The 23,522-nt window shown below is 37.8% G+C and overlaps 1 protein-coding gene across 6 annotated transcripts in view; it reads left to right on the top strand.

Annotated features, from left to right (window-relative positions):
- SPAG17 (sperm associated antigen 17) overlaps nucleotides 1-23,522 on the top strand; it is a 241,090-nt gene that overhangs the window by 96,967 nt on the left and 120,601 nt on the right. For all 6 annotated transcript variants that reach the window (XM_042993865.1, XM_042993867.1, XM_007075678.3 and 3 more), the window contains exons 11-18: nucleotides 510-647; nucleotides 736-849; nucleotides 1,657-1,807; nucleotides 5,038-5,265; nucleotides 5,361-5,576; nucleotides 12,414-12,475; nucleotides 13,070-13,183; nucleotides 20,079-20,233. In XM_042993865.1, coding sequence (XP_042849799.1) covers nucleotides 510-647; nucleotides 736-849; nucleotides 1,657-1,807; nucleotides 5,038-5,265; nucleotides 5,361-5,576; nucleotides 12,414-12,475; nucleotides 13,070-13,183; nucleotides 20,079-20,233 — 1,178 coding nt within the window. The remainder of the gene's footprint in view (nucleotides 1-509; nucleotides 648-735; nucleotides 850-1,656; nucleotides 1,808-5,037; nucleotides 5,266-5,360; nucleotides 5,577-12,413; nucleotides 12,476-13,069; nucleotides 13,184-20,078; nucleotides 20,234-23,522) is intronic.

Below are 23,522 nucleotides of genomic sequence, written 5' to 3'. Positions count from 1 at the left end.
TAGCCTTGGGCTTGCACCAGTCACTAACTTCACTCACCCTAGCTCTTCCTCTGTAAAATGAAGATAATACCTACTCCACAATGTTGCTGTGGGGCTTAAATGAGATAATGGCTGAGAAGCTGCCCCGTACAGTGCTTGACATAACATAGGCGCTCAATAAATACTTCTTGAACCCAAAGGGTATGTGAGCAGTTTTGAGTGCTTTAAGAGAAAGAGCAAATCATTAAGAAACAAAAAAATTCTTATATGGTTATTTTGACTCCTGCCATAGTAAATTTTCCTATTTACCATTTACGTTTCATGGTATCTATTTTAATACATACATTAAAATTATATCTACTTTTGTGCCTGGATTATAAACACTTTCCCTTTTGTTTTGGTAACCACTGGTAGTTACATTGCTACTTTGTGTCATCACTGTACTTTACTGGTAGGAACCGCCTTGTTTTTACCGTATCAGTAAAGAGCTGACCATTAAACCGAATCCTCCCACCTGTTCATTTTAACAGGTTGTGGCAACTGAAGAAGACCTTGTCCCACCCAGTCTGGTGCAGCCACCTCCCAGAACAGATGGGTTGGACCACAGAATCGCAGCTCATATTGTGTCCATCCTGCCCTCTCTCTGTCTCACGGAGAGGGAGCAAAAGGTCAGATGGCATGAGATATCCAAAGAGTTTGCATGCTTTGAGAAAGTACAGATTCTCTTTTTAAGTCGATGTATTTCAATTTGAATAGAATCTCCATGAAATATTCTTATCCGAAGAAGAAAATGAAAGCAGAGCAGTGCCCAAAGGCCCTCTCCTATTGAACTATCATGATGCACATGCCCACAAGAAGTACGCACTGAAGGTAATAAAACTGGATTACCCAGAGGAGAAGGGATGCAAGAAATCCCATTTGTAATTATTCAGTTGAAGAAATTGCAGTTAGTTTTACCAATGCTAATTAAAAGTAACATTCAAAGGGCTTGCAAAGTGAGACCTCTGAAAATAGAGACACATAAAGGAGCAAAGAAAACTTGCCTAATTATAAGGGTCCAATTAGCCATTAAATCGATTGTGAGTACACTGGGGCACCTGGATGGCTTAGTCGGTTAAGTGTCTGACTTCAGCTCAGGTCATGATCTCGAAGTTCATGAGTTTGAGCCCTGCATCAGGCTCTGCACTGACAGTGTGGAGCCTGCCTGCGTGGGATTCTCTCTCCCTCTCTCTCTCTCTCTCTCTCTCTCTCTGCCCCTGCCCCACTTGCATTCTGTCTCTCTCTCAAATACGTAAACGTTTTAAAAAATTGATTTGAGTACACCAAATTCGCATTAAAACCTTCTAGTTACTGGCTTTAAATATCTTACTAATGTGAAAAACTAGTGAAGGCCAAAGAAGAATCCCAGAAGAGAGAGATGAATATATATGAGACTTTGGCAGTTTGTCACAGCGAGTGAAGAATCCATCATTTCTGTGCACCAGGAACCTCTGGCAAAGTGAGAACGAGCTTTTTTGACCTTCAGCAAAATACCAACACTTTGTCTTCCCCAATTACCATGATTTCCCCTGTTCCCAAATAATGAGAGCGAAGGTATCAGGTTTTGCCTTCTCCATATGCATAAGGCACTTGACAGCTTACTCTAATGTCTTCTGTCATGTTGCGCTTTTTCATCAGGACCAAAAGAATTTTGACCCAGTTCAAATTGAGCAGGAGATGCAGTCCAAGTTGCCACTGTGGGAATTCCTTAAATTCCCTCTGCCCCCGCCATGGAACAGCACTAAGCATCTAGCTACAATTCATGAGCTCATGCACTTCTGTACAAATGGTGAGTACGTTCTTTGTCTTAGCTTAAACTCATTCATTTATGGTCATATGTGCTTCTTAAGATTACACCCCTATTTGCAAAAAGTATTTTGATTACTTAAAGACCTTTCAGAGACTGAGGTGGGTATTTTGATTTTCTTACCTTGGATAATGTCATTAGCGATAGCGTGATAGCTGTGATGCATAACATTCTTCAATTTGATACACTGGGTTTTCTTTCCATCATGTTTCCATGACAAGAATAATCTGCTCCTTTCTTCCTTCTCCCCGCTCGCCACCCTGTGTCCCCCTCCTTGGCATCATTGGAGAAGACATGGTGATCTCTATCTGAGGTTAAAGCACTGAGTAGGAGCCCCTTGGCGGTGTGGTGCTGAGAGTGTGTCCATTCAGGTTCACCTCCTCTCGCAAGGGGAGGGGCCATTTTATGCTCTTGGAGGTAATTTGGAGAATCTAAAATCAGCTTCTCATGGCAGAGTTCACTGAGATTTGAGATACAATCATTTCCTTAAAAATCTTTATTTCCACTTGAGGCAATCTGCAGATAGATTCCTACTTATAAGAAGGAATATGAGGGGCTCCTGGATGGCTCAGTCAGTTGAGTGTCCGACTTCGGCTCAGGTCATGATCTCACAGCTTGTGAGTTCCAACCCCGCGTCGGGCTCTGTGCTGACAGCTCGGAGCCTGGAGCCTGCTTCGGATTCTGTGTCTCCCTCTCCCTCTGCCCCAACCCACTCACATTCTGTTTCTGTCTCTCTCAAAACTAAATAAACATTAAAAAATATTAAAAAAAAAAAAAAAGAAAAAGGAATATGAAATGGCATAGACACCTTTATTGGACAAGAAAGCATTTGACCCAGAGAAGAGCAAAAGCACCTCAGTTTCTCCCCTTAAGCAAATCATGAAATATTTTCATCTCGATTTCTTCTTTAACTTTTAAATAAGCCTAATAACAGAGAAAAAAACCAAAATCTTTTCAATACTGTCATGCCGTCTCCTCATGGAAAAGCAGGGGATAGCCTGCTGGCCTGGGCATGTGGAGACCATTGTTGACATAACCACTCTCTTCCTGATGTTCCTGAGAACATCTGTCCTTTGCCTGTGTGCTGCCACACCTCACCTCCTCTTCTGCCTGTGGTATGAGTCCATTCTCTCTCTACCTCATCCTACATGGCAGCGTAGAATTCTTGCGTCTGTGGCAACCATTGCAACTTCACACACATCCCACTTATGGGTTTCATCCCAAACCCTTGCTTCTCTTCTCTTCCCTCCTTCAGCACTTCATACTTACCAGATCCAAAACCGAACTCTTGACTCCCCAATATGTCTCCCTTCACAGTCTTCTTTATTTCAGTAAATGGCAACTATTTTCTTCCACAACCTTACAAGTCATTTCTGATTCCTCTTTTTTTCTTATGCCCCACAACCAATCCCACTGCCTCCCTCAGTGATGCTAGCCCAGTCCACCATCGCCTCTCACTTGGGCTATTTCAATAGTTTTCCAATTGGTCTACAGCCTTTCACCTTTTTACCTAGCCTTTGCTTCATGAAATAACTGGAATCATCCTTCTAAAATGTTAGTCAGACCATGTGCCTCTTTAACTCAAAATTCTCTAGTGGCCACCCGTGTCACTCAAAGTACAATCTAGACTCTTCTGCCATCCGTATTTTGAGCTCATCACCTGTCAAGCTCTCACTGTTCCACTCCATTCTATCTGCGTTGGCCTCACTGTGATTCCTTGAACATGTTGGTCACCCCACTGCCTCAGGGTCTTTGCACTTACTCTTTCTCCTGCATCTATCACTTTTTCTCCCAGATAGATATTCACAGAACTTGCTCTCCCACTTCTCTGACTACTATATATATATATATATATATATATATATATATATAGCCCCTCCCCAATTGCTATCACTTTTTATCCCCTCACCTGGCTTTATCCTTCTTATCATCTCTGGTATGGTATACACTTCTCTGTTTACCCTGTTTCCAGTCACCAAAATGGATACTCCATAAGACCAGGAGTTCACTGCTTAGTTTACTGCTGTGGTCACAGCTTTTACTATATTCCTTGCCCACTAATATGTGCTCAAAAGATATTTGCAAAATGAATGAATGAGCAAACCTTCCTTAGTTCTGTAACTTTTCCCCCTTCCCTGTTTCTCTTCTGAATTTCCTCATGATTTTTCCAAAAACACATGCCCTTAGTTCTATTGGAGAAAAAGCGGAGGTTACCCCAGAATCATTGATCTGCCACTATCATTTTACTTTTCCTCATTGCATCCCATGATTATTTGCTAATACCTACCTCATACCCCTCTAGTTTGAACTTCTAAAGTGCAAGAACCAAATCTTTTCTTTGAATCTGAGGCATCTCTGACAAAGCCTAATACATAGAAAACAAAACAAGTGAGCAAGTGAGTAAGTGGATGGATGAAATAAATACTGTAAGAGAATAAAAGCACAAATGGAGGGGCGCCTGGGTGGCTCAGTCGGTTGAGCGTCCAACCTCGGCTCAGGTCATGATCTCACAGTCTGTGAGTTCAAGCCTCGCATCGGGCTCTGTACTGATGGCTCAGAGCCTGGAGCCTGCTTCCAGTTCTGTGTCTACCTCTCTCTCTGCCCCTTCCCTGCTCATGCTCTGTCTCTTTCTGTCTCAAAAATAAATAAAAACATTAAGGAAAAAAAATTTTAAAAAAGCACAAATGGATAGGGCCAATTGAAAGCTGATAACCTTTGAAGTGCAATTATTATTTTCACCCACCAGTTCAAGTGGCTGAAAAGAGGCCTTTTCTGAGCCCTAAGGGTCAGTAAAACCTACTGAATGTAACAGTATATGTTAGACACAAGTGAGTAGTTTGTTTCAAATTATAACAGTGGCAAAGGTGCTTTTGCTTACAAATCATAAGTTTTAAACATATTCAATCAATATGGTACCCTGGAGAATCCATGTGAATTAATACTAATACACCTAATACTGATTAAGCTATGAAGCAGTTTGTGAACATTATCCTGATAGATTATACCTTGATTGTGCAGCTTTCTTATTATTAGGCACTATTGACATTTGTTGCAGAACTGTGGAGCCCATGTTTAAAGTCAGGTCAACACCCATCATGATATGACTGCCTTGTCATTGCGGTGGACAGACCCTCTGGGCGCCCCTCTGTCAGCCCTGTACCATGTGGTAATAAGAGCATTCCTAGCAGCATATAGTTCTTGCTTTCTTACAGAAGTCTTGAGCTGGAATGAAGTAGAACGAGCCTTCAAAGTGTTTACTTTTGAGAGCCTGAAACTCTCTGAGGTTAATGAAGAAGGCATACTAATGCCTTCTGAGATGATGTATGGAACAGATTCTGAGATGTTCAACATACCGTGGGACAACCCTGCCAGATTTGCTAAACAGATAAGGCAGAAATACATCATGAAAATGAATACCCAAGAGGCCAAACACCAAACAGGTACAGTGCGTGGAGGGAACCAAAAGCATTCTTCCATTTTATGATTGTTGATTTTTCTAGCATTGTGTCTAATGGAGTCTCTTTAAACTGACTAGATACTGAAGCCAAAGACAGAATTTTATTTGTGGATCAGAATTGGTCAATGTTGGTGCAAGAGGATGAGGTCAGTAAAGAACCTTCAGATCCTAGTCGGTCTGGTTCTAACAAAATGAAGCAGTCTGACCCAAACAGTAAGGAACCCTTAGACTATGAAAATATAGAGCTGTCAGAGCAGACCAGCTTGAGGACTCAGCGCCAGTCTGCGCTGTCAGGTGAGTAATCGTGTGTGTGTGTGTGTGTGTGTGTGTGTGTGTGTGTAGACACTGTTATAGAATGTATTAATCCAAAAAATGATTCAAGAAACATTATCACTCATATGTGGAATTTAAGAAACACAACAGATGAATGTAGGTGAAGGGAAGGAAAAATAAGATTAAAACAAAGAGGCGGGCAAACCATAAGAGACGCTTAAATACAGAGAACAAACTGGCGGTTGCTGGAGGGGTATTGGGTGGGGGGATGGGTTAAATGGGTGATAGGCACTAAGGAGGGCACATGTTGGGACGAGCCTTGGGTGTTACCTATAAGTGATGAATCATTGGATTCTACTTCTGAAAACCAATACTACACTGTATGTTAACGAACTTGAATTTAAGTAAATAAATTTAAAATTTAAAAAAGAAACATTATCTAAATTTAAATGCCCCCCTGTTTCAATTGAAAAACTATTTAACATCTAAGGTATTTGGTTAATTAAACTTTGCTACTGAGTGAGTCCTTGTTATTTCAACCCTTGTTTTTAAAATATCCTAAAGCCTGTTAGTGCACTCTTACCTGAGTAAATATAGTGAGGTGAACGTAATTAAACTTTCCTCATTAGTATTTCATAGGGTTATTGTGATTATATGAAAAATTATTTTAAAACTAACTACCTGCAATAAGATAGTGAACTGCCTACTACAGAGCTTGGTACAAAATCAATGCTCAGTGAAGAACACTGATTCTCTTTCTCTCCTCCTTATAGCTCAGGTAATGACTCTTATTCTAAAATATAGCATCATAGGGGCACCTGGGTGGCTCAGTCAGTTAAGCATCCGACTTTGGCTCAGGTCATGGGTTCAGGTCATGATCTCACAGTTCATGAGTTCGACCCCCACATCAGGCTCTGTGCTGACAGCTCAGAGCCTGGAGCCTGCTTCAGATTCTGTGTCTCCCTTGGTCTCTGCTTCTTCCCTGCTCATGCTCTGTCTTTCTCTCTCTCAAAACAAAACAAAACAAAACATAAAAAAAAAAAAAACACATTAAAAAAATTAGAATATAGCATCATAAATGTTATATTAGGAAGTATAGAAGCATAGGAGACTATTAGGCTAAATTTACTGAGCTATCTTATACATAGCTGTTAGATTAATCACTTAAAATACAGCTGTTAGTTTCCTGCTTACAACCTTCAATGGCTCCCTACTAATAGAACCCAATTCTTTGGCCTGCTGTACCATGCGTCTCCAGTCGTACCAAATTACTTTTCCAAAATCTTTTCCACTTTTTCCCTTTTGCTTACTTATCCCATGCTCTGGCCAAACAGAATTAGGCTCTATTTCCTCTACACAGCCTACTGTTTTCAATCTGTGTCTTTCCTCCACAATACCCTTCGCCTAGAGCTTTCTTTTTTATTACAATTAGGTTTCAGTGGCACCGCCATGAAGCCTTGTTAGATGTGTCCAGCTAGAAATGGCTCCCTTAGCATTCCTGTGGTCACAGTTAATCTGTGCTCCCTTTATAGCATTAATGATCATTTCCTACTACTTATTACAATTATTCATACGTCTGTATTAAGTTTCCATAATACTATAGCTTCTTAAAGGTCACAGGTATGCTTATCTTAAAAATATTAACTGTATGCTGGGCCATAGAAAAAGTATCAGCAAATTTTCACAGGATCAAAACTACAGAGTATATTCTCATACCACAGTGAAATTATGGTGGACATTAGTTACAAAAAAAAATAATGGGAAAATACCTAAAATTTCCAAGTTAAGAAATATACTTCTGCAAAACACCTCACTCAATGAAAAAGTCACAATAGAAATTAAGAAATATTTCAAGTTGAATAGTAATGGAAATACTGAATATTAAGATTTCTATAATGCAGCTAAAGCAAGGGATACTCAGAGAGAAGTTTACAGCTTTAAATGAATACATTTTTAAAAAGAAAGCTAAAAATTAATTAGCCAAACATCAGCCTCAAGTTGTTAGATAAAGATGAACAAAATAAATCCAAATAAAGTAAAAGGAAGAAAATAAAATAAGAGTAAATTATTAAGATATAAAATATAGATGTAACAAGGAAGAACAAATAATATAACAGTGTGGTTCTTTGAAAAGACTTTTAAAATTGATAAATTATTTTTTTAGAAAAGGCTGATCACATAGAAAGTAAGCATAAATAATAATAATAGGAATAAAAATCAATAGGAATAAAGAAACAGACTTTTTTCTGATCCTACAGAAATGTAAAAGATAATAAGAGGATATGAGCAACTTTATTCCACTAAACATAAGAATGAAATGAGCAAATGACTAGAAAAGTATATCTTACCAACAGTGACTCAAGAAGAAATAGTGTTGTAATTGTTTAAATAAATTAAATCAATAATTAAAAATCCTCCAGGGTGCCTGGGTGGCTTAGTCAGTTGAGTGTCCAACTCTTGATTTCAACTCAGGTCATTATCCCAGGGTCACGGGATTGGACCCCACATTGGGCTTCATGCTGAGCATGGAACCTACTTAAGATTTTCTCTCTCTCTCTCTCTCTCTCTGCCCCTCCCCCCAGTTTGTGCTCTCTTTATCTCTCTCAAATAAAAATAGATAGATAGATAGATAAAATAAATAAATAAAAATATAAAAATCCTCCCCAAAAGGACACACCCAACGCAAATATTCTTATTTACTAGTGATACCACTCAAAAAAGAAATAATTTTGACCTTAAAAATTATTCCCAGAAATAAAAAAAGTGTATCCTTCCCTACTCATTTTAGGAAGCTAGCATAAGCCTTAAAATCAAACTGTCAACAATAGTACTACAAAAGAAAATTATACATCAAACAGATTCATGAACGTAGATGCAAAAATCCTGAATAAAACATACGTAAGCTGATCTAGCAATATACAAAATGATACTAATACATCACAAGCAAGTTGTTTTTATAACAGGAATAGAGAAAAAAAAACATACATTGTAAAAATCAATATAATTTATCAGTTAACACACTGAGAAAAATTATATAATCATTCTCAATCGATGCAGAAAAAGCACTTAAAACTCTAGAAATTCATGAAAAAAAACTTAGCAAACTAGTAATAGAAGGAAAAATTTTCTACCTTGTAAAGTTTATTCTTAAATTGCTACAACAAACATTATATATCAAGATAAAATGTTGAAAGATTTCCCTTGACACCAGGAAGGTGTATACTATAAACACTTGTATTCAGTATTACATTGGAGATGCTAGCCAACTCAGTAAGGTAAGAAAAAGAGACGAAAATGTAAGATTTGAAAAGGAAGAAACAAAACTATTACTATTTGTAAATATTGTGTATGTAGAAAACCCAAAATGATCCACACAAAAAAAGTCAGGATTAATATGATATTTTAACAAGGAGGTCATGGTTATAAAAGGACACACATAAAATGTCTGCAGTGCTGGGACTTTATCATGATTCATGATACTAAGCATTTCTGTTCTATGTACTTCTCTGTATGTGTTATAATTCATAATTTTAAAAAGCATTAAACAAAAGTACATCATCAGTGCCATAAGAGAACAGATGTGAAGTCAGTATTTTTTTTAACATTTATTTATTTTGTGAGAAAGAGAGAGAGATCGCAAGCAGGAAAGAGGCAAAGAGGGAGGGAGAGAGAGAATCCCAAGCAGGCTCTATGCTGTCAGCACAGAGCCCAACATGGGGCTCATCTCACAAACCATGAGATCATGACCTGAGCAGAAATCAAGAGCTGGACAATTAACTGACTGACCCGCCAGGAGCCCCAAGTCAATATTGACCGAATAGTCATCTTGCCATTTTCATTTACTTAGATGAGGGTAAAAGAGGAAGTCATTGATAGAATAGAATTAGGGAAAATCTGATTGCTGATTAGTAGAGCAGATAAGTGAGGGTGAGGGGGACAGAGGAGAGAAGGATATAACATTTATTTAGTAATGCCCTGCTATATTCCAAGCACTATGCTAAGACATTTTACATATATTAACTAGTATTCAATATAAACTTCAAGTCTATGAGTAAGATACTATTATCCCAATTCTAAAGACAAGGAGTTGAAGACCAGAGGGATTAAGTAACTTGTTCAACTACATACAAGTAGGAAGTCAGGATTCCAACAGAGAGCTAACTCCAAACCAGTGCTGTGTCTTGTGGCTTCCTCAGTTCCAGAAATTTCTTGTCTATGGGCTTAGCCACACTCATGGTCTCTTCTTTATGCTGATACTTAACTCAATTTTATTACCGTTGGGTCTTACTTCCCAAAAGGGTTGATTTCCTATTTCTCTGTTCTAAGTGCCCTTACGTATCAGCCTAGCTCACAAAAATAATTAAGCCAAATAAGTTAATCTGGGATGTTATGGCATTAGTGCATCCTGTGGGAATGTAAATGTATGACAAAGAAGTCACTTTGTGTTAATATGGATCCAGAATAAGCCAGGAGAGATATAAGGCCTGAAGTTTTTTCCTTTGTGTTTTGTTCTTTTCTTTAGAAGAGCAACTGGTGTATAGTTTTCTTCAGGCAACTTTTGCCACCTGGTGGTCAGACCATGTAAATTAGCGTTCCAAATCCTGGTGGAAAGTAGATGATTTGAGCAACTCTAAATCTTCGGGGCTAAAAATGCTATAATGGATAGTGTGTCCTAGAGACGGAGCAATCCTTGAGAGCTGAACCCCCACAACCTGTAAAGGATCCTATAGGGTGTGTATTGACCCCCATCAAGGAACTGTTACAGTTAGACAGGGGAGGGTGGCTGAGCTTTGGTGCCCCATGATGGCTGCTGTGTCTAAGGGAACTTGTTGTTGGTCTTGCGTGCCCCCCGACTCTGAATCGTACTTCTAAAGCAGCCACTTGAAATCGTTTGAAACAAAGCAGAAATTGTTCACGTATTTCCTGCAAAACCATCTTAGCATTAAATACATATAAAAACCTGTTGCTGGATGTGAAGGACTGAATATTTGTGCTTTTCTTAACCAAACACTGGATTTCCATCTGAGACTGTTTTTGAACTTGACAGGGCCTATTGGATATTTATGAAAAACCTGAGAGTTGATAACCGTGAGGCTATGGGTTTAGATGTGCCCTCTATGCTTGTTGGGTGTTTTTTTAATAAAGTAACTGCTTTGCAGAGGGATCTTGTTATCTCTAAAGTAAAACAGATTAGGAAAGCTGTTTTTCAAAGGGATGAGAAAGCATCCATTTCCAGATGTGTCAAAAGCTACTGAATCACACTGTCAAAGGATTATGGGGTTGAAGGCAGAATCAGAAAGAAAGGAAAAAGTGATTTTTACTCTACGATTAAATAAAGAGTTCAGACTGGTTTTAGAATGTTCTTTCCTTTGACAAAATAACTGATGCACAATTTTTTAAAACATATTTTCTAAACTGGAGACTTTTTCCGCTGGATCCTTAGACACAGGAGGGAATATCAAATCTCCCGGAAATCTGGCAGACCACAGAATAGAATAATTTTTATTCCACAGATTTCATATCAATTGCTTTAGGGACACAAGGGACATCATGGTCTATTTAGAGTTATAGTTGGCCCGAGTTTTCTCTTGAGTAGATGTATTTATATAAATACTGAACTGAATTGACTTCATAGTTGTCCCCTAAATCAAAATGGGACACTCATACCATCACCTTCACCAGCCCAAGGCAAGATGAAACTAGTAGCAAAAATGTAAGTAGCTATGCTCCTAAAAGAAAGAAAAACATTGGTCTATCCTTGGTAGACATGATTAACTATTCCCGCTAGAGGTGTAGATACAGTTCTCTTTGCCACAGAATGAAGCTGAGTCGTATGCTTACCCTAAAATAAGCTTTTGTTTTGGGTTTCTTCCACAGTTCTTCTCTCTCTGTATGGCTTTAGATACATTTCCAGTTTTAGTATATGATATAGATTTTCCTCATTCAATCAAAACGAACTGTACTGAAGTCCCACCATGTGCTGGGCACTCGGGGTACAGTTACAGAAAATAAGAGCAAGTTCTTATTCTCCAGGAATTCACATCCAAGATGGAGAGATAGACACAAGTAAATATTATCAGATGCTAGTAAATGCCATGATTAAAAATACAACAGGGTGAAAGGCAGAAAAGCCCTGGAAGAGATGACATTGGAGTAACAATATGAATGAAATAAGGGTTTGAACCAAGTGATTATCTAAAAACAAAGCAAGACAGAATGAAAGGCAAGTGTGAAAACTTTAAGACACAGCCAGCAAGCTGGAGAGCCTGGAGAGGAAGGAGCAAAATGCGAGTGGAAGGGATGTGTTTGGAGAGTGAAGGTGGGACCATTTTATATATGACTATGCAGGGATTAATTTGCTGTTGTTCTAAGGTTGGTAAAAAGCCATGTTGGCTCAGTTATTCAGCGGCATCGCAAATACATTACCCCAAGATTCATCACCCACTCCATTTCTTTGGTCAAACTGGGAATGTGCTATATAGTTTATCCATTTCTACATGAGAGATTCAGAATCACAAGAGCTGTAGTTTAATCAGCAAATATTTGCAACTCATAAAGGTAAAGGTACATTTTTAGAAGTGAGGGAGATAGCCTGAAGGCATAATTATCTGATCTGATTTAGGAATGTATCATAGAGGAAGCTGGGTTCTTTTCCAAGGGTTTAGTGTAACTTTTCTAGGTAGACACTGATTTAGAATTATTGACACAAACACCTTTTTGGAGGCATGAAACATGCCTTTCAGGAATTACCTTTTCAGCACAGAAACATAGATCATATGGGCAACAAAAAGGCACAGCACTGACAAAGGCAAGAACAAAGCCCAAACACAACTGGATGTTGGTGTCTTTGATTTACAGAACAGACCACGAACAATGAGATCAAAGATGAAGCAGTCACAAAGGCTGATCCTCTTGAAAAGGTAAGGAATTGTTTTCCTATAAGTGTAGATACAAGTAAGATGATCTGAGAAAACTGTGACCCAGAGTGAGAAAAACACACACACACACACACACACACACACACACACACACACACACAAAGGAGATGCTTAGCAGGATAAGGAAGGGGATTACTCGGACATCCTCAGACGAGCTCCAACTGGAGAGAAAGGAGTTAATTTCACTAGCGGCTTAAGCAAAACTTCCAAGCTCCATGCTCCTCTCTAGACAGTGTGGCTTGGCAACCTCACAAACACCTGCTGACCATACAGCCATGTAGAACTAATGCTGTCTTGAAGTGAGTTCAGAAAACCTGCCTATAATTGCTAACAGGACTCAGAAGAGTATAACCTAACAATAAAAATATTTAGATTATGTTGCCCATAAAAAAAAAAAAACTCAAAGGCATACTCTTTCTGGCAGCAGCTCTCCTAAAATGTTGCCATATGGATTTATACATATGCAGATTTCCCCAATTAAAATGGAGTGCATGCTGGTTAGTCGATGGAGTCCAAGAGGGCTCCATTTGGACTTGAACAAATTAAAGCTGAAATTGTACCCCTATGGTTTTTTAGAAACCCAAGAAGATGACTGTGGAAGCAGACCTGGAGGACATAAAGAAAACGCAACAACGCAGTTTAATGGACTGGAGTTACACTGAACATTTTAAACCGAAAGTTCTGCTTCAGGTATTAATGGACCGTGAGTCTCCAGGAGACGGTTGGACAGGTCTGGGGAGTCATGGTATGATTTAGAATAGTTTGCTTCTAGGTCACTCTCTCAGATCTACTTCTGATCAATATTCCCATTTACTTCAGCTTTAAAATGAATGTATTCCCAGATTGAGCTATGCACGCCCAGGGAATCTCCACCCAAAGGGATGTTTTTATAAAATCTTGAAGAAGAAAGGAAATAGACATGACTGCTGCACATATTTTCTAAGAACAAAAGTAAGGCATTATGGGAAAGCAATCTTATTTTTCCCATATTGCCTATCAGTTCTACGAAGTTTTCACTACATTTCAAAGTATTTTCTGATGCAGTTTACAGGTCAATAGAACCTGTGATAGCTAGTGTTTATTGAGCACTTACCATTTTGCTAGCAATGATTAGTAAGTATTATTTGTTCATTTAATCCTTGCAACAGTCCTTTGAAGTAGAAACCTATGTAAATAATAGAAAATTGAGACATCTTGACCAAGAGTAACTTTTGCCCAAGGTCACATGGCTGGCAAGTGAGAGAAGCAAGATATGAACCCAAGAAATCTGGCCACAGAACTTGTGCTCATGCAAAATAACAAGTAACCCTACATTTTCTGTGTATACATTTTATGCAAAAACCTGTACTTGCTTTTGTTTTTATCTTTTTAACTACTGACAACAAAGTTTTAGATCCACACATTTTTTAAAATGTTTATTTATTTGAGAGAGAGCTCATGCGTGCAAGGGTGGGAAGGGGCAGAGAGAGAGAGAGAGAGAATCCCAAGCAGGCTCTGCGCTGTCAGCAAAGAGCCTGCTGCAGGGCTCGATCTCATGAACCGGAGATCATGAACTGAGCCGAGATCAAGAGTCAGGCATTTAACCAACTGTGCCACCCAGGAGCCCCTACCTCTACACAGTTTTAAACCCAGAAAGCTCTATAAAGAGTCTTATGAAAAATAGCAACTCCCTCCTACCCCCATGCCCAAATTCTCAGAGGTAAAAATCTTCAAGGCATTTACAGGTTTCTTGTGTTACTTAACTCAGTTACCTCTAATAATGAGTATATTTTGTTTAGTTTTACTTTTGGTTGGGCATCACCATCAACTGATTCTCTCTTGAGGAAATAGCTGCCAACCCCCATCAAGCGTATGCATGTGCATGTGAACACACACACACACACACACACACACACGTACACACTCACTCATATACTCCCTTCTTCCCATTCTCTAACACTGTTAACTATATCATCATTTTTGTGTAGCTCAATATTGAATATTTAGTTTATTTCATTTTTATAAATTTTATTCATAGCTGAACTATTACATTTTCTTTCTTGATACTATTTTTGTTTTCCTTGGTGTTTGTTTTCCCATGTTTTTTCCTTTGTGTAGTTTACTATGCATTTATATTACTCATCCCCAAACTCTCCACCAAAGAGTGAAATCTCCTCTCAATACATTAAACCACACAGGCACTCGATCAATTTTATCATCTAAGCCACCTCTCTCCCATATGCTCTGAACTCCCGCTTGCCCTCCAGGCCTACTTCACAACTGTGGCCCTGGGAGCTTCCTTTCTTATCATCTGGGTCACATCCTTGGCCTCTCTTTCCAACCAGACACTGGGTTCCTGAATCACGTGTCATCTTCTTTCCTGAGTTACTCCCTTTTTGTAGGGGACTATCACTTCTAATTGCTTTCTGAATTAAAATTCATGGCAGGTAAATTGGGGGGGGGCATTGGATGTGTGCAACCCTCTTAATTCTACCCTTACGTTTGAGTGACAGTTTGGCTTTACATAAAATGCTCAGTCAGAAAGCATTTTCCCTCAACATTTTGAAGGCATTCCTCAATTGTCTTCTAGCTTCTTGGGTTGTCCTTGAGGAAAAGCAACAAGGAAATTCTGATTCCTGATTAGTTGTTTGAGCCTGTTTTTTTCCTTCTGTCTGGGAGATTTTAAGATCTTCTGTTTGCTCCAGTGTTGTTGGTTTCCTGTTGATGTGCCTTGGTGTGGTTCTATTTCCAAGTATCGTAGTGGTAAGCCCAGAACAATCCAGAGACTCCTGTCTTTATATTCTAGGAAACAAATGTTCTGTAATCATTTCTTTGATAACCTTCTCCCTACTGTTTTTTCTGTTTCTTCTTTCTGTTATTCTGGTGCTGAACTTTCTGGACTGAACTTCCAATTTCCTTACCTTTTCTTTCCTAATTTCCAATACTTGTCTTTTTTTTTTTTTTCCTGGAGATATGGCTCAGCTTTCATTTGGTTTTTCTACTGAGCTTTCTATTTCTGTTATCATGATTTTTAATTTCCTAAAGTTCTATTTATAATTACAAATTACTTTTTTATAGCATCTTATTTGTCTTACCTGATACCATATCTTCTCTTATCTCTCTGAGGATATTAAAGTCCTTTGAAGTCTTAGTGTTTTATCCCTAGATTGTGTCTTTTTCCTCAAATTTTTTTCTTTTTCTCTCAAGTTTATTTTTACTTTTGTTTTTTGGTCTTTATTTTTCATTTCAGAGAGTAATACCTTGTGATATTTGCCTTTTTCTTCATGTTAATAATGAGACACTAAAAATATCATAGGAGGTACTACATGAGGTCAGGGAAGGAAGGAGTTGTCAATAAATGGACTTCATTTTGGGTGACTTGGCTGGGTAGTTTCCTTGGGATACCCATCAGTGTTGGTACATTAGTCTGTACCCTTAAGCCATTTAAATTCTCCAGGGGAGAAAACCCCTAATTTCCTAACTGAAAGACATAACTTACCTGTCAGGGTTTTGGAAGCTGAGTGGTGGGGGAAAGGCAGTTACACTTCTTACCATCCAGTCTCTAGATATGCATTGTTCAATATGGTAACCACTACTCACAGGTAGCTTCTGACTACCTGAAATGTACTTTGTCCAAATTGAGACGTTCTGTATGTTTGCTATAGTATATACTATAGTACATAAATAATACTTATATACTTATGTATAGTATATACATTACTTCTAATATATATGTATATAGTATTATAATACTTACTATATAAGTAATATATATATTATACTATTATACTATTATGTATTATATATGTAGTATATAGTATATATATATATTACTTATATACTATAGTATATATTAGTTATATACTATAGTACATATTACTTATATACTATAGTATATATTACTTAAATAATATAGTATATATTACTTATTATTATATATGTTACTACACGTATACTATATATTTGGTTTAAGTATATATACCAAATTTCAAAAACTTAATATGAAAAAGGTGATATATCCCATTAACAATTTTTATATTCATTACATATTGAAATGATAATTTTTTGACATATTGAGTTAAATAAAATATATATTTGTTTAGGTTTTTATTTATTTTGAGAGAAACAGATGGACAGAGAGTGAGTGGGGGAGGGGCAGAGAGAGGAAGAGACAGAAGCCTAAGCAGGCTCCCCACTGTCGGGGCAGAACCTGACACAGGGCTCATGACCTGAGCCAAGACCAAGAGTTGGATGCTTAACTGACTGAGCCATGCAGGCGCCCCAAATAAAATATATTTTAAAAAGTAATCTTATCTGTTTCTTTCTACTTGTAAACTACGGCTACTATTAAATGTAGAATTATACATGTGGGTCACCTTCTATTTCTTGGACATCAATTTATGCTTTTAAACAATTCTCATTTTTTCTGTAGCACATCTTCCCCTTAGCAGTGCCTGGAATCCCTCTACTTAGAATCCACGGGGTCATTTCTATAGGTCATAATCCTCCCTTTGTCCGCTGAGGTGGGAGATGGGCAGACGCCTAGTTGCTCAGAATCGTGGAGGGCTTCCGGAGACCCTAACGGCTTCTTAAAAATACTCTAATCTTCCTATTTTCAGTGTCTCCTTGACCCCACTCTCAGAGTGGGGCAGTGCTCTGGTGCTTTCTTGAGCCTTTCTGCACTTCTGCACAAGGTTACTTCTGGCCTCTCATAAAATTAATCTTAGAATTTGATTTTCTTTCTACCAGCAGTTACCCCTATCCTTCTGCTTTCCAGCTTCTCAACTGTTGTTGCCTTTGTCTCCTCTTCTGTGACCTTCAGCTTTGTGGTACTAAAACCCAGTAATTTTACTGTTCTTTTAATGAGGTGTCAAGAAGTACATGGGTTTAATCTCTCATCTTTAAAATGGAAGTTCATTTCAGGCTTTGGCTTTTTTTCGATTTGGCTCTGTCCTCACCCCTTTATGAATCACTGTCCTGCCACATCTAATGGACAATTATCTTGCTTCATCTTCCTTGGTCTTTTAACAGCATCGCAGAGCTGATCACTTTACTGTGAAACACTGCCCACTCTTGGTTTCCAAGGTGCCAAACTGTACTTCTCCTCAGTGCTCTGTTTGGACTTTTGTTGACCTAATGTCTACATATCGAAATGGCTTGAGTCTGAGCCCTGAACCTTCTTCTCTCTTCTGCAAACATCCTTGTGACGATTTCATCTATTATCTATGACCTAATGCTAATGACTGCTACAATTTTATCTTCCAAATTATTTCTTAGTTCCATACTAGGATACCTAACTCCAAATTCCACCTGAATTTATGACGGGCATCTCAACTTCAGGGTCCCACACAAAGCTCATAATTTTCCCACGTGAGCATGTTTCTCTCCTCATCCACCTCAGAAAATGTCACCTTCAAGCCAGAAGGCTAAGAGTTCTCACTTATCTCAGCTTGACTGCATCCCTCATGTCTGATCCATTGTCAGATTTTGAAGGGTGTACCTCAAAATATATCTTCAAGCTCTTCACCACCTCCACTGTTGCTACAGCCACCCTCCTCTTCTCCTGCAACATCCTCCTAATCATTAACCTGCTTCTGCTCTCGTCCAGTCCATTCTATGAATCAGGTACTCCCATCAATTTCATCTGCTTAGGACACCTCCCTGAATCCAGGATGATCTGTAAAAATCTTTATTAAATTTTAAAGGAAAATCTCATCTATCTTGTTCATTTTTTTCCCCAAGAACCTACACAGTACCTGGCACATAGTAGGTGTTTCTTTTTTAACTGAACTATAAATAACAGTGTTATATTAGTCTCAGGTGTAAAATATAATGATTCAACTAGTCTATACATTTCTCAATGCTCATCCCACTAAGTGTACTTTTAATCCCCTTTCTCTATTTCACCCATTTCCTACCCACCTCCCCTCTGGGCAGTCACCAGTTTGTTCTCTGTATTTAGGAGTCTGGTTTTTTGTTTGTCTCCTTTTCCTTTGTTTTGTTTCTTGAATTCCACATATGAGTGAAATAATATAGTGTTTTTCCTTCTCTGACGGACTTATTTCACTTAGCATTGCACCCTCCAGATCCATCCATGTTGTTGTAAATGGCAAGGTTTCATTATCTATCTATCTATCTATCTATCTATCTATTTTACATCTTCTTTATCCATCTTCTGTGGTTGGACAGTTGGGTTGCCTCCATATCTTGGCTACTGTGAATAATGCTTCAATGCTTCAATAAATATGTGTTTATTTTTAATAAAAAAAATTTAACTAAAGTTCATGGCACCACAATATTAATATAGGATAATAGGGAAAAGCCAAATAGTAAAAAAAAATGGAGAGGAAAGATACTATTTGAAAACTTATCAAACATTGATTGAGAGCAGCCATAGCTCTGAGAAACTTAGTGCTATAAATTCTAGCAGCCAAAGTAAACATGAAAACAAATTTTACAGAGCTCTCTAATGGAAAGAAGGATACATGTTCATCAGAAATGAACATGTTTTGTTTGGGGGTTTAAAGTCTAAAAGGAATTTGCATCTCCAAAAAGTAAAGTAATGAATAGTACCCTATGTAACAACAACAACAACAAAATTAATGCAAAAATATTCACCACATGTGTGTCTCTGGTATTGCCTCTCAGGGAACAGATGTAATAGTTTCAATACCGCTCCATAAAGACACTCATACAGGGGACTAGATTCGGGAAGTAAATGTATTATTTTGGTAATGCTACCAGTGTAAAATTGAAAGCAAAAGTAAAACAGTCCTTTCCTAACATAATATGCAATTCCATGCCTTCAGATCACCCACCAGCAGAGAACTGAAAGTTCCTGCATGAGATTGATGTTGAAAACGAAAACAAAAACAACAATCCACAGCTGTGTAATTTATTTCCCTGTGGACATGTTTCCTTATATTGATTGGCAGTGAAATAGAAGCAGGACAAAGTGTGCCCTGCCCTCTGTGCCCCTCTGTCAGTAGCTGAGATCGCAGTGCATGCTGAGGGTGGAATGTTTTGGAAAAGGCCAAGGTTAGAAGTCACGTGCAAACAGTATGTATGAGAAAGACCATGCACCTTGTTCCTCTGTACTACAGCATGGTGTGGTGGAGAGCACTCTTTGGAGTGCAAAAATGATGACACAGAGACTGGTGTCCTGGCACCAGGACTTACGAACTCTATCTTCTTAGACAAACCTCTCATCCTTTCTCAGCCCCAGTTTACACTGAAAAAATGAGGATTTTAATATTTCAAAATAGGAAAAATAATTGTTCCTATTTATCCGGGGTTTTTAATGACGAGAAAATGAGATGATCTATATGAAGGCATGGAAAACGTTAAATAACTGCTTGACTTAATTATTATCTCCAAGCCTGAATAAAAAACACTTGAGCAAATGCCTCTATGCCTGGAGGCTAGTATTTTATTTTCTGTAAGAGTTGCTGAAATGTTCCCCCCAAATTCTACCACTGATGTTCTCACTAACAGTGAGACCAAGTGTGGAAATAAAGGGATGAGGGTAAGGGGGCAGAGACATACCTTAGCAGGAGATGCTTCTCATGGAAAAAAAGACACAACAATGTAATTATTTTGATTTCAGGTTCTTCAAGAAGCCAGGCAGCAATACAGGTGGATTGATTCTTACTACCATACGCAAGACAACTCTCTACTTTTAGTCTTTCATAATCCAATGAATAGTCAACGTCTGCATTGTGAATATTGGAATATTGCTCTTCACTCCAATGTTGGATTCAGGTAACCACCTTGGACAGTTTAGTTAATTATTATCTTATTTTAGTTAGCTTGTTAGTTACTTGGTTAATTAGCTTTCAGTTCCTTAGCCTAAGGTAAGTGCTTCAAGCCAAACACTAAACCTTCAATTTAGTTTATCAAGTTGCATGTTTGAGGTGTACCAGGCACTGTAATAAGCATTAAAACTATACCAAATAAACAAGACAGACATCATTCCTGGAGCCATTAAGTCTAGTGGGGATTTCATTACCTTACATTTGATTTATTTAGACCCTAATAAAACTGCCTCTGAAAGATTCCAAGTAGAAACTATAAAACATGACATTCTTCATGCTGGTTTTGGATAACTCCACTTGATCTGGGGAAGACTCCAAAGTAGGGCAACTGAGTGACATATCAACACAGCGGTCAGGTGCTCAGCAAACTGAGACCTCTAGGAATCAGTGATTTTTTTTTTCTGCCAAGCTCCTTAATTATTTCTTGATGATCTTAAAGCTTTGCTCTGTCCTCTCAGTAATTATGAGAACATCTCATTATTTTTTCAATGCCGGTTAATGTATATCCAGTATTTATTTATTTATTTGTACAGCGTTGTTTAAGTTTAAAGGGATACAGAAAGACACAGAGAATGGGCGTACAGAATAACTGAGAAAACAGGTCGTGTGCTAATCCTTTGCTCACATATACAGTAGCTTACATAATATAGCACATTATTTGGGGAAGGGTAGGAATGCTTCACATGGAAAACTATTTAGAGGTAGTGGCTCCCTACGGGCTGGATGGCAGAGCCCAATGGAAGAGACAATATTGGGAAAGGATGAGGAACAGATGATCTACAAGCTTTGCAGTTCTTCTAAAGTTAATCTCTTATCCAGGATTTCTATTTCTTCTTCAGTCACTTTTGGTGACTTTTGTTCTACACATTCATGCATGACATTTGGATTTTGGATGTCTTTCGGAATGAAATTAAACAGTCGTCTCACAATAAATGCCCATTCCTGAGAGAGATGTATTAGCGTCTGTCTTTATGATTATAGTTTTGTCTATTTCTCCTGTTAGTTTTGCATGTATTGTGTGTATATGTGTGTATGTCTAAACTTATTTTTGAATCTGTATTTCAGAAGCATCCTTCTTAATGCATTGTAACTTTTATCAATATGAGCAAATGTCTCTCTGTGTTCCCCTTAATGCTTTTCACCTTGAATTTTACCATGTTTGATATTAATATTGTTGGATAGTCTCTTATACAGAAATTTACTGATAGGACTTTCTCAATAATTTTACATGTCAACTAGGAATTGTGTCTCACTATGTTAATAGAAAACGGACTACAGTGGCTAACCTAATAAGGGAATTCTTTTTCTTCTGTAGTGACAAATTTAGAATTGGGCAGTATCTCAGGAGTAGTTCAGCTACTCACCTAAGTCATCAAGGAGCTGGACTTTCTCTGGCTTTCTAGCCAGCCATCTGCCACCCTTTTATTTTTCTGCGTCATTTTAATTTGTAGATACATGTCTTTTCAGTGTTACCTTGGATTTTTCCAGCTACTCTGAGATCCTCTGTCTTTGAAAGATTTTTATAATTAATTTAATAATTAATAACAATATTTTAAAACTTTATATTTTGAAGAATTAATCTATTCACTTCTATTTTTATAAGTGATATGTTTGGCCTCATTCTTACCATTTAATTTTACATGCATATTTCTACTTTAGGATTAATCCCTTTTCATCCTTAGATTGAATTTTCTTAGTTCATTCTTAGTGTGTGATGTTTTTAAAGTTATATATTCTATTAATATCCCTATAGAGGTTATCCTTTTAAATCACATATTTAAATATTTTTATATCGTAATTGGAACTAATGAGTATGAATATCATTCCACAGATGTTAAAATTTTTAACATATTTTTACTTACTCCCAAGAAATCGCCATTTTGAAATTGTCTAGAAATTTTATTTCCAACTCTTAAGTAATATTTTTAATCACAGACAAGTAGCACAAATAATTATTTACATTTAATTACAAATTGTACTGTTTTCTTCCTCAGCCCTTTTATTTATATACCATACTGTCTTCTTTCTTGGATTTATTTTTTCAATGCAGCTGGAGTACATTTGTGACTAATTCTTTCAGAAAGTATCTGGCTGGGGAATTCCTGAGTCATTGCATGCTGAAATATTCTTTATTTTGTCATCTCATTTGAATACTGATTGGGCTGTGTATGAGTCTGTGTTCCCTCATCATGAATAAATAGCAAGAACTCTAGGTTTTGTTTGAAAGGCAGACGCATCGAAAGGTTCTGAACTGAGAGAGACATGATCTGACTTTAGAGTGAAAAACATCTCTCTGTTCTGTGTTGAGAATAGACTACAGGGGGTTAAGGGTAGGTACAGGGAGACCAGATGGGGGGCTACTGCAGTCATCCCAGCAAGGGGCGATGGTGGCTTAGACCAGGAAGAGAACAATGAAGCAAATGAGAAATGATTAGATTTTGAATATGTTTTAAATATGTGCTTTAAAAAATCATTTGGATTTCCCAACAGATGCGAAGTGGAGTGTGAGAAAATCAGAGTGGTCAAGGATAACTTCAGGGCATTTGGGCTGATCAACTGAAATATAGACTTGCCATCAGCTAAGAGAGGAAGATTGGTTCATTTGGGGAAAGGTTGAGTTTGAGATGTCTTTTCCCTTCCCAATGAAGATATTGAGTACCTCAAATTCACAGTCTACGGTTTTCAGTTCATTTCTTTAAAAGGGAATCAAAAATGAGAGAAAACTGTGAAACAGCCTGACTATAGAAACCCTGTAGCTTTATTTTTCAAGCCTTAGGCCTCACTTTCACACAATCTGACAATAACTAATCTTGATTATCCAACCTAAATATTTCAACTTACTTCCTCAGAAACAACTCTCTAAGGACACTCAAATGTTGTAAGTATATACAACATTTAATTAAAAATAATTACAGTCATCCACATAAATAGAATGAATGGATTTGGGAACAAATATGACTGACCCCTGGTGAGCAACAACTCACAGATGTGAGCCTAAGTGCACATGCAGCGTAGGGCACAGTATTTACAGCGTGGGTATTCCCAGGCCGGTAAGTTTACAGCAAGACTGGAGCATTTCAATTAATCCAGTCAGTCAATTAGCTATCGTCACTTGAAAGAGTTTCTATTATGCTATAAAATTGCTCTAAAAAGAGATTGTACCATATTACTCTCCAGCTAACAGTGCTGAGAGTGACTGTTTCTCTAAACTGTCATCAACTCTTGGTGTTATTAAA

Source organism: Panthera tigris, chromosome C1 (assembly GCF_018350195.1).
Source record: "Panthera tigris isolate Pti1 chromosome C1, P.tigris_Pti1_mat1.1, whole genome shotgun sequence".
Classification (NCBI taxonomy): Eukaryota; Metazoa; Chordata; class Mammalia; order Carnivora; family Felidae; genus Panthera; species Panthera tigris.
The sequence above is the reverse complement of the archived record's forward strand: the minus strand, read 5'-3'. Positions and strand labels throughout refer to the sequence as shown.